This window comes from Gorilla gorilla, chromosome 1 (assembly GCF_029281585.2).
Source record: "Gorilla gorilla gorilla isolate KB3781 chromosome 1, NHGRI_mGorGor1-v2.1_pri, whole genome shotgun sequence".
NCBI lineage: Eukaryota > Metazoa > Chordata > Mammalia > Primates > Hominidae > Gorilla > Gorilla gorilla.
This window is the reverse complement of record NC_073224.2, coordinates 226009047-226021532: the sequence shown is the minus strand read 5'-3', so window position 1 is coordinate 226021532 and position 12486 is coordinate 226009047. Positions and strand designations below refer to the sequence as shown.

At 41.8% G+C, this 12486-nt stretch overlaps 1 protein-coding gene across 1 annotated transcript in view; it reads left to right on the top strand.

The window, feature by feature from the left end:
* The window catches only part of KAZN (kazrin, periplakin interacting protein), a 1230220-nt gene that overhangs the window by 279942 nt on the left and 937792 nt on the right, over positions 1–12486 (top strand). Inside the window, exon 2 of the mRNA XM_055385098.2 lies at positions 11254–11411. Coding sequence (XP_055241073.1) covers positions 11254–11411 — 158 coding nt within the window. The remainder of the gene's footprint in view (positions 1–11253; positions 11412–12486) is intronic.

Here is a 12486-nt window from a genome sequence, read left to right as displayed (position 1 = left end):
GAGACAGCTGGGTCTCACGGTGGACGGAAACCAAGGCCAAGAAAGAGGCTCTATCTCTGCTCTGTATTGCCCTCTGGGTCCTTACCATGTCATTCTCTCTCTTCTATCTCCTCTTCTCTCCCCTCCCCTCCCCTCCCCTTCCTTCCCTGCTCTTCTCTTGTTGTCTCTCCAGCTGTCTTTCCCACATCCAGACTGCCCATTAGAATGTGGCTGTCCATTCCAGCAGAGTTTCCATGTTATATGTCCAGCCGATTAGCCTCACTGGGTGCCTCAGCTCCAATTTCCTACCTCTGGACAGTTTGGTGGTGCCCAATCAACTGGAGTGGAGTGAAGAGGGTGCTGTCCTAGTTTGAGCACACACAGGAGTGTGAGAACAGGCAAGGGCTGACTCCCAGTGAGCCACCAATGCTACCTAGGGTGTCCATCCCCGAGGACTGTCCCCTGCAGCAGGGTCACCCTGGTGGTCGTGTCACAACTAGACCTGCTGGAGGCTCATACGGGAATTAGGCAATGGCCATACGTAATGATCGGGATAATGATAGCTGGGTGTCATCACTGAGTAACTCTGGGCCAGGCACTGTTCTAAGTACTTCAGTTACATTACTTAGGTTAATACTCATTACTATCAAGTAAATATGGCTTTGTCCCCATGTGACAGAGAGAAAAGTGATACCCAAGAAGATGAAGTCACTTCCCAACAGCTATTAGACACAGCTAATAGCAGATGGAGGCAGGGTTCAAACTCAGGAAATCTGACCCCAAAAGCTCAGGCCCTTAGCCACATCTCTTAAAGAGGTGCACTCTCTTCCACAGGCTGTGGCAGGTTGGACCTTCCCCAAGCTTCTTTCTGAACATGGGCTTGGCTTTCTAAAAATGGAGACACATTGATCCTCCAAGGTGTGGATCTGAACCACATGCCTGCCTCACAACTCACTCTGGCCCCTCGTGGCTTTGCAGTTCATCAGCTCTCAAACCCCACAGGCTCAATCAGAGCCCAATTCAGGCACCACCTGGCTGGGACTTACAGCCACACGTGGTGGTTTTATTCACAATGTAACTCTGGTTCTCTTGCAAATCTATCTGTTTAAAAGGGTGGTAAATTGATTTTGAATCCATGGTTCTAAGGGTTTGTTTCATTACCTACTTTTAAACCTGTCTAATCTTGTAAGTTATGACTCTTTCATTGGGTCAAGGTAAAAAGAAAAAAAAAATAGGTCTGGCTTTGCCCTGATCCCACCAGAAGACAAATCCCAGTGGTAGGGTCAGCAGTGGCATCCTTACATGCCAGAGATCACTCCAGTGTCTGATTCTAGGAAGATGTTCCAGTATCAACTTAAAAAAAATTGCAGTAAAATGCATGTAGCTTGAAATTTACCATTTTAACTGCTTTAAAGTGTATAATCCAGTGGCATTTACTACCTTCACAGTGTTGTATAACCATCACCACTATCTAGTTCCAGAACCTTTTTATCGCCACAAAAGGAAACCCTGTACTCATTAAGCAGTTAATCCTATGTTCTGCTTCTATGGATTTGCCTATTCTGTATTTTTTTTTTTTTTTTGAGACAGTCTCACTCTGTCACCCAGGCTACAGTGCAATGGCACAATCTCAGCTCACTGCAACCTCTACCTCCTGGGTTCAAGTGATTCTCCTGCCTCAGCCTCCTCAGTAGCTGGGATTACAGGTGCCTGCCACCATGCCCAGCTGATTTTTCTGTTTTCAGTAGAGATGGGGTTTCGATGAGGCTGGTCTCAAATTCCTGACCTCGTGATCCACCCATCTCAGCCTCCCAAAGTGCTGGGATTATTGGTGTGAGCCACCGCTCCTGGCCCTCTGTACAGTTCTTAAAAATGGAATTACAAGGTGTGGTCTTTTGTGTCCGGTTTTCATTTAGCATGTTTTCTAGATTCATCCACATTCTAGCATGCAGCAGCACTTCATTCCTACTGTATAGCTGAATAGTATTCCATTGTATGGATATACCACATTTTGTTTGTCCATGTATCAGTTGATGGGAATTTGGGTTGTTTCCACCTTGGGCTGCTATGAATAGTGCTGTTGTGAATACTCATGTGCGAGTGTTTGCTAGAACACTTGTTTTCAATTCTTTTGCTTATATACCTAAGAGTAAATTCCTGGCTCATAAGAAAATTCTGTGTTCAACTTACTGAGGAACTGCCAAGCTGTTTTCCACAGTGGATGGCCCATTTTACATTCCCACCAGCAACCTATGAGGGTTCCCATTTCTCTGCATCCTTGCCTCCAGCATCAACTTTTGACTTATAGGATGACTTTTATTATAATAATGGGGGAAAAATCTGAATTATTTAGGCTTCATTTATTTAATGAGACCATATTAAAGCAAGAACTGGGAACCTGTGAGCATTTTAATGCAAAATACATCATAGAATTTGAGATACACGAAAGCAAAGGTTGTTTAACATGCAGAGATAAATTTGGTCATTAGTTCATATCTATGGACCATATAAATGACAAGATCATAAAATCCATGGAGCTTCTTGTGGCAAGGCTGTGCCCCATGATATGACTCATCTGGTATATTTTTCTATAAAAACGTATAATAGCCCATCTCAGTGACATCTGGACTCATCTACATAAAAAGAGTTTAGGGTCATATTATTATTATTTCATGTGCTATACTTCATCTGATCCATAAGACAGAATCAAAGTACGGTAAGCTGTTATTTCTCTTCTGAAAACATTAAGGAATTGTATGTGTATCTTCTATTTTTGCTAATGACACAAAATGTCAAAGCATGTCATTTTTTTCCTCTGCCAACTCATGAATGTGCCATTCTTATCTGTAACCTAAATAAATACTCATTAATGTACAGTGAAATTGAAATGAGCCCTTCGTATAAATAAGCCTACTACAGAAATACAAGTTTCTTTAAATTTGTAGACCAAAATAACATGGAATAAATTGAACATCATTTCACATTCAAAACAACCAACCAAATAAACTGGTTTTTATGACTCAATTTCCTAAACTCAGGTAGGTAAGAAAGCATATATATGGTTCTTCATTTTTGTAATCCATCATACATTTTAAGAACAGCACTGCTTAGTTGAAATGTCTACAGGCCAAATGGAGAAGAATGTGCATACCACACAATTCTAGGATGATGGGGCAGAGGGAGGGGATGAAGTGGAGTGGAGTTGGCTTTTTCCTTCATTTCTTCATTTATTTGTTCTTTCTTTGCCCTTTTGGGCAAATATTTATTTGTTCGAGCACTATTATGTGCCAGGTCCTATGCTTAAATAAGGGGATACAATGATTAACCAAAAAAATATACTATTGGTGACCTCATGGAACTTACAATTTAAAATGTGTTCCATGAGGGTGATACAGTTATCTGTTATCTGTTGCTGTGTAACAAACCACTCCAAAACTAAGCAAGGGAAATCAGTACCTTATTATGCTCTCAGCTTTGTGGGCCAGGAATTTGGGTATTGCACAGGGAGGAGCTCAGCTAGGCTCCACAGTGGCTGTGGCCTCATCTGGGATGACTTGAATCATTGAGATGGCTGGTGCCATGGCAAGGGCCTCTGTGATGGCGGATGGCTGGATTTCTTGGCCCTTCTCTATATTGCACCTTCTGGGATCGGAATATTCAAGATGGCTTTTTCACTCGTGTATCTGGCACCTGGGCTGGATGGTTAGAAAGCTGAGGATGGCTGGGTATCTCCTTCTCCATGCCGTGAGTGTGGGCTTCCTCCAAGTATGGCGGTCTCAGGTTCCTCAGACTTCTTATATGGCAGCTTCTCCCAGAAGGAGCATTCCAGGAATCATGGGCAGAAGCTGCAAGGCCTCTTATGACCTAGCCTTAGAAATCCCAGGGCACCACTTCTGCCACTTACTGTGGGACAACCTTGTCACTAAGGCCAGCCAGACTCACGAGGAGGGGATTTTGACTTTATTTCTCAAGGGGAGGAGTAGCAAAAAATTTAAGATTATCTTTAATGTGCAACAGAGGGAGGCAGACATTCAAGAAATAACCACACCAATAACTATTGCAGTGAAGAAAGAGTACAAGCATCTTTATAGTAATCAAGACTTCCTGATTGCAAATGATAGAAACCTAACTCAGATGGGCTAAAGAAAAGAAGGGCATTTACTGACCTACTTAACTGAGAAGTCTGTGGCTGAATCCTGTGCTGCAATGATGTCTTCAAGGACCACTTTCCCTGTCTCTCAGCTCCACTTACCTCCATTTACTCAATTGGTTTTATTCTCAGGCAAGAGTTCCTCAAGTGATGACTACAAAGCCCACCAGCTGCTCCACAGTCCTACCAGTCTACCAATCCCAATTGAAAAAGGGGCCACACAGCCAAGCAGATTGAATCCCAGGACTATCTGCCGGAACTATTGAGAAAGAGATAGCTAGCCTCTGTTTTTCAGCTGGGATTGGTAAATTGTTGTAAATGTGAAGCAGCTGGTGGGCTTTGTAGTTCCCCCCCACCCCCCCCCCCACCCCGCCCAACCTGAGGAGCCTATCTCTTTCTCAATAGTTCCATCAAATAGTCCTGAGATTAAACCTGTTTGGCTGAATTTGGTTCACATGTCCTTTGCTGAACCAACCACTGTTGCCAAAGCGATGAAACACTTGGATTGGCCAGGCCTGGACCACGTGCCCACCTCAGGGACTTGGGAGTGGAATCAGCCCTAAATAAACCACACATGGAAAGAATGTTCCTACAAAATAAGAGAGATGCTTTTATTAGAAGAGGGAAATAGATGCTAACCAGACAGAAATATAAAATGTCCATTACACAACCTAACACAGGGCGACCAGCCTTGAATATTTGGTCTGTACATAGAAACAAATGGGAAAAGGCATTCCTCTTCAATATCATTACTTCCACATATTCAACTTGCATTAATTATGTTTTCAATGGGTGTGAAGCACTGGACAAGTTGTAACTGGGGGTACACACTGAATAGACAAATGGGTGGTATAGGGAGGTCACAGGATTTGGGGGCTGGCGAAAAGGTGGTGGTAGCACACTCAAGCTTTGTTGGGGAATGCTTTGACCAGCTGGCAAGAAGGGAAGTTCCGCACGGTGGGAGACTGTCCAGAGGTGCAGGGGGTCCACACTCAGAAGGAAAGGAGGGCAAGGCAAACCCAGGGAGATGGGGAGTAGAGAGGGAACTTATGTGTCAACGTGATGTTGCTCAGTAGCACCTTGAGAGCCTCCAGGACAGGAAGCATTGAAGAGCAGAAGTTTGGGGTCTTTATGGCTCAGGGTTTAGCCTATCTATGGCTAACAGGTGTTGGGAGCAGTTTTGCGGATTATACAAGGCAGGCTCTAAATGGCTAAACATCTGCTTATTTGAGCTATGTTTAAAGCAATTAGATGTGGAAGATTTTGAGTTTGTTTCTGGTGGGCTTGTGAGCTAGCACGGCTGAGCCTGCAAAGAAGAAATAAATAACCAAGGGGCCAATACACAGAGACCATCTTTGGCTCACTTATATAACAAGCAGTTAAAAATTAATCTCAATTATAAACAGAACAATTAGTTAATATCAGCATGTTAAAGATTTGAGGTACAAACTGGAATGATAATCTAATAGTTAACTTTTTTTACATGCTTATCATGTGGCAGGTACTGTGACACGTGCTTTATACAATCTGTCTCTAATTCTCAGAGCAACTCTGTACAGGTGGGAAAACTGAGGGGTAAGTAGGGGCCATGTGATGGCTGTTAAAGATTCAGCTTGGGCACGGTCTAGCTCGTGTCTGCTCATGTTTAATTAGCCAAAGCAAGTCATATGGCAAAACTTAACATCAGTGAAGGCAGGAAGAATGTTTCTCCCACGGGAGGGTCACTAGGGAGGACTCTGTAGGCATTGGTTTAGAGAGGGGCAGTTTTTGAACCAGTAATTCAATCTACCATGGATGGGTTTTTTTTGTTTTTGTTTTTGTTTTTGAAATGGAGTCTCACTCTGTCACCCAGGCTGGAGTGCAGTGGCGCAATCTCGGCTCACTGCAAGCTCCGCCTCCCGGGTTCACCCCATTCTCCTGCCTCAGCCTCCAGAGTAGCTGGGACTACAGGCGCCTGCCACTACGCCTGGCTGATTTTTTGTATTTTTAGTAGAGACAGGGTTTCACCGTGTTAGCCAGGATGGTCTTGATCTCCTGATCTCGTGATCCGCCCACCTCGGCCTCCCAAAGTGCTGGGATTTCAGGCGTGAGCCACCGCGCCGGGCCCACGGATGGATTCTTAAGCAGTTGCCATACAATGCGGTAAGTTCTCTGATGGAATTTATTCTTTGAGCAGAGAGGGAGGTGCTTAACTCTTTCAATTTGTCTTTTGTGTTTAGAACAAAGCGAAACTTAGGGCATGTTTTGGTGATTAAGCCTCAATTTTCTGGAACAAGGATAGAACGAATTGTACTGTGTGTGAGTAGTGTATGCAAAAGAAAAAAACAAGTTGTAATAAATGCAGTTTGAGAACCCCAAATCCGCTAGCCTACTTAGAGTGAAAAGCAAGGACAGTAACTCCTGTCTTCCAAGAACTGGCATAAGGAGTTTTGTTAATAGTAATGTCTGTGCATGTATAAGCAAAGGACGTGGGAACTGAGGTACTCTCGGAATGATTTGGGAAGAAGGCTTGTTAAGAACATCGAGTCTGTGTATTGGGAGTTTGGGGAAGGGAAGGCAGGATGGTAGAGGAAAATGAGGCATAAATTGAGCAAAGATTTGTCATAGACCATGGGTAGGTTATTTTAATGCCCTTGCCAACTCTTCTCCTCATGGCTCAGCATGTCCTGACCTTCCTGTTTGCAGATAACATACAGGGGATATACACAGAAGTTTAAAATGGATAGTCACAATGCTAAAAAGTCAGGTGGTATTGTTTTAACTTTGTATAATGGAACTCAATTTAGATCTGGAGCACCTATTTCCACTTAGGGTAACTCAGTCACTTCTGGTTTAAAAGTGAGTATCTTCTGAGTAAATATCAAATAAATTCAAATTGCTTCCTCTACCCTTTCTCTTCCCCTTCTCTTTGGGTTCTTAGGGGGCTTATGTATTATCTTGTCCTGGGATGTATAGCTTGTCCATGAATCTCTCTCTGGCCGTTTCTGGACTAGGTTGAGGTGTCATCAATCCCAGTTGCTCAACACTAAGCAAGACGAGGTGGAGCGATGAGAGTGTAGGTGGTAGAGCTATCTCAGATTCTCTCTAACTTAAAATGCCACACGGTCACCATTTCCACCCCAATATCAGCTGCCACAGCTGCCCAGGGCAGGGTATGAGACATGAGGGAACTTCTGTTTTCAGATCCCCAAATCTGTCTGGGTGTTTCTAACCCTCTGCAGTGGAGAACAGAATTCAGGCTGAGAATCAGGCCATATTCTTTCTAGTCCATCCTTCTCTGTTTTAGCCAAGCTCCCCTCTGGCCCAGGAAAGGATTGTGGAGTCTTCCCATGCAACGAGGCACAGCTCTGATGTCATATCCGGTATTCTCCCTACCCTATGGCCTATAGTTGCCACTGTATGCTCAGTCCTCCAGGTTTGATTCTCCATGATTCAAAACCCATCTTCTATTTATTTATTGTTTGTTTAATTTTTTTAGAGATTAATCGAGGATTTACGATATCCATCTTTAACACAGTCTACCTTCAAATCACATTATACCACTTTATGTATAAGATCTGAAACTTAGTTTGTGCGCAGTGGCTCATGCCTGTAGTCCCAGCACTTTGGGAGGCCGAGGCGGGTGGATCACGAGGTCAGGAGTTCGAGACCAGCCTGGCCAATATGGTGAAACACCATCTCTACTAAAAGTACAAAAATTAGCTGGGTGTGGTGGTGTGTGCCTGTAGTCCCAGCTACTCGGGAGGCTGAGGTAGAAGAATCACTCGGACCTAGAAGGCAGAGGTTGCAGTGAGCTGAGATCGAGCCACTGCACTTGAGCCTGGGTGACAGAGCGAGACGCCATCTCAAAAAAAAAGACAATATGCTTCCATTGGCACCTGCTTATTCTTTCTGCTGTTATTGTCATATATTTTACTCTATGTATGTTATCAACCCCACGGGATATTATTATTGTTGTTGCTTTAAACCATCAATAATCTTTTAAATGAATTAAAAGATGAGAAAGAAAACATGTTTATGCTACTCAAACATTTCCCTTTGCAAGCATTCTTTTTTCATTTTTGTAAATAGAAGTTTCTACCTAATGTCATTTTCCTTCTGCCTCAAGTAATTTCTTTAACATTTCTTTTAATGCAAATCTGCTGGTGATGAGTTCTCTCAGCTTTTGTTTATCTAAAAAAGTCACCTTCATTTTTGAAAGATATTGTTGGTTATAGAACTGTACATTGGCAATTTCGGTTGGCAAGTTTTTTGCTTTCAGTACTTTCGAAATGTCAATTTTTTTTTTATCTCCTGGTTTGCATAGATTCCGATGAGAAGGCTGACATCGTTTTTTGGTCTCTAAATGTAGCATGCCTTTTTTCTATGATCCTGTGTCTGGGCAGGATAAAACTCTACATGACTAGGCAAGAAAAACTTGCAGGAGAGAACAGTTACAGGGGAGCTGGTTGATTTTAAGATTTTCTCATTTTCACTGTGTGTGTGTGTGTGTGTGTGTGTTTAGTAATTTGATTATAATATGCCTTGTTGCAGCCTTCTCTGTGTTCATCCTGCTTAGAGTTTATTGAGATTCTTATAGGTTTATAGTTTTTATCAAATATGGAAAAAAATTGTTCATTTTTGATAGGATTTGGCTGTGTCCCCACACAAATATCTTGAACTGTAGTTTCCATAATCTCCACGTGTCATAGGAGGGACTCTGTGGGAGGTAATTGAATCATGGGGGCGGTTACCTCCATGATGTTCTTATGATAATGAGTGAGTCTCAGGAGATCTGATGGTTTTATAAGCATCTGGCATTTCCCCTGCTGGCACTCATTCTCTCTCCTGCCACCCAGTGAAGAGGTGCCTTCTGCCATGATTGTAAGTTTCCTGAGGCCTCCCCAGCCATGCGGAACTATGCGTCAATGAAACCTCTTTCCTTTATAAATTACCCAGTCTGTCCGATATTTCTTCATGGCAGAATGAGAACAGACTAATACAATTTTAGTTCTTCAACTACTGTTTCTGTTTCCCTGTCCTCCCCACCTCTGCCAACGAGACTCCAATTAGATATACGTTAGCTTTATAGCCTTACATTGTCACTAATTTTGGATAGTTTTATTGCTATGATTTCAGGTTCACCGATCTTTTCTTCTGCATTGTCTAATCTGCTATTAATCTCATCCAATGAGAATTCCATTTCAGATTTTGCATTTTTCATCCCTAGAGGTTCCATTTGGTTCTGATTTAAATATTCTACTTTTCTCTTTATTATATTCATGTTTTGTTTTACAACCTTGAACAAGCAAAGCATATTTTTAGTAGCTGTCTGAATATCCATGTTTGCTAATACTATCACTTCTGTTATTTCTGGGTTTGTTCCTGTATACTGATTTTTCTCCAAGCTATTAGTCACATTTTCTTGCTTTTTTGTATGTCTGGTAATTTTTTATGGAACCCTAAGCATTATGAATGTTACATTTTGGGGTACTATATTTTGTTCCACTTCTATAAAAATGCTAACTTTTTTGGCAGGTATTTTAGTTACTTGCAGATCAGTTCAACTCTTTCATGGCTTACTTTTAAGCTCTTTTTGGATGGGCCTGGAGTAGCCTTTATTCTAGGAATCATTTTGCTTAATTTCTACACCCTGGCCCTTCTGGAGTCTCTAATGAATGTGTCCTGTATTCCACCCAAATTCCTCCTCTTTGGCTGGTGAGCATGTCAACAATTTATGGACACGCGATCTCTTGAAATTATTTGGCCTGCAGCTCCCCTGTAACTGTTCTCTCCTGCACGTTTTTCTTGCCGGTCATGTAGAGTTTTATCCTGCCCAGACACAGAATTGATATTCAGCCAACAACTCAAAGGCAACCCCTTTGCAGATCTTTGGAGATCTAGGTGTAGCCCTCCTGCTCTTTTAGAACTTTGTCCTGGAAATCCTAGCTAACTTAGTCTTCCTGATCTCCAGCTCCTTAATTCAGTGACATTGCGGGGCTCTCTCTGGATTTCTCTTTTCTATGCTGGAGTCTGGAAATTCTGTCCTTGCAGAATGCATGGAGATGTTAGGACTCAACTTGCTTTTCCATATTTTCTCAAGGATCACAATCCCGTGTTGTTCAATGTCTAAAAATAGTTGATTCTAACATAGTGTTTGGTTTTATAGTTATTTACAGCAAGAGGATAATCTGGACCCTTATGGCCAAAGCCAGAAGTCTTCAAAGTCCCTCTATTGTATACTGGCTCCTTGATAATGACATTTTTCTTTTCATAATTGTGGCAAATGCAGTGGCTTTATGGAGAATGCCTAGAATTTACTTATTTGGGGTTTGAAAGGATAGTTTTACCTGAAAATGATAGAAATTCCATGAGGAAAGAAATATTAATTCACAGAGATGTAAGGAATTAATTCAACAATATTTATTAAGCACCTTCCATTTGCTAGGTGCTGTTCTAGTTTTTGGGGAGATGACAGTAAGCAAAGAGATTAAAAGAAGCCTCTCTGCTGTGATCAAGTCCATTGTAGAGAAAATAAAGAGGCAGCAACCATAATAAGTAAAATCTTAAAATCTGTAACACGTCAGATGGTAAGTGCTATGGGAATTATAGAGAAATAATAATCCTTTCAGCCCACATGTGGCACTGATTGGAAAACATGGCCACTGTCCCTTCATAAAATTTAATGACAGAGGCCATCTGCTTAGAGGTACAATAGCCAACTGTATTACCATAAATGTAAATCTAGTCTAGGGCTGTCCTCTCATGCCCCGTTAATTTCTGCAGTTTATAAACACTTACCACAAAGTCATATTCATGTATCCATTTAACACCTTGATTTTTTTTTTTTTAAGTTTCTGCAACAGGACTAGATACTCCATGAAGGTAGGTACCATGTCAGGCTTTGCTCACAAGTGTATCCCCAAGCACTCTATGTAGGCTTGGCATTTGAATGCTGTTCAATAAGTGTTTGTTAGTTACTGAACATGTTTGTTCATGGAATTTATAGGTGTGTCAAGTTCTTGATACATGCCTGGCTTAGACCTTGTATGTACACCCTTACTTTTCCCTTCAAAATGGCTAGTCAATTTCTCTTTGAAAGTTACCAGTTGTGACTCTACTTTTCCTTCTTTTTCTTTCCACAGCTGTGCAATCATTGCACACCCTCAATGACCAGATTTCCCATTTTATTGTCACCAAGTCGAAGGCACTGGAGGAGGACAAAGACCCTTTTCTACCCACTGAGAAGGAGACTCTGAAGAGTTCCATGATATTGATGAGGCACCTCTTAATGGATGCTCAGGTACAAAGATCAATACAGAAATTCTCTATGGAGAAGGTGGAATCTTTTTTTCTTTTTGGCATAAGCTGTCCAAAAATGTTCAACTACCACACCTATTGAAACCCGTTTTTCTGATATAACAGATTGGATATGTTGAGTATTGGATTTCTGATTAGATCTTATTTGGAATTTAGTATTAAAATAGCTTTTTAAAAAGTCAAAGTAATACAGCTTAAGAACAGTATATTTGTTGTCTCTGAGAATTTAACAGATCTCCCATTAGCCTTGGAAAAGTGTAAATCCATTTACATACAAACTTGGCAGGCATCATAGCTGGCAAAGGCTTTGGAGTAGAGCAAATACTTGTCCCAAACAGCATTACTAAGTAACTAGTGAATATTTTGGTGCATTTGCTGTACTCCTCCCGCCCCGCCCCAGTAAGTACATCAGCACTGGTTTTGCTAGCGCTGAATTTATTGCAGAAGGTATTTAGCTCATTGTAGGCTATTGTTGAGATGTTATTCAAGGTGTCTCCTTGTGTACTATTTTATCGAAATATTTAAAAGTTATCTACTCCTTCTGGCTTTGTTGGTGGGTCTCTTCAGACGTGTTGATAGACAAACACCAGGTGTTTTAAGAGAATTGATAGTTTTCTGTGTTAGGGAAGCCAAACTGAACTAGATCTAATTGTCATTCCTACCTCTTCAGTGTCGGGAAATGTTTCAGGAAGTGTTCTGTGGGTTTGGTGATTTTTGTGTTCATTTGCCCTGGGGATTTCTTCCTGAGCTTGTTTTCTGTTCAGCATTGGTGAGGTCAGAATGGTTGGTGGTTTCTTTCATTCCGCTCTGTACCAGAGATTTTGAACTGTGGTTTCTTTGCTTTTGTTTCTACGCTGGTAGTGGTTTATGTTTTATTTTTAAAATCAATCCCGAAACCCGGGTCTTATACCAATAAGGCTTTAACTGGCTGTGCCTTTGTGCCTGTCTCACCTGTCAATGCCTGAAGCCGCCCCATGGGATTTTTGAGGCCCTCTGTTGAGATGGCCCGAATTATGCAAAGCCTTTTATTCCTATTCACGGTTCTCCTGCTCTCCTTC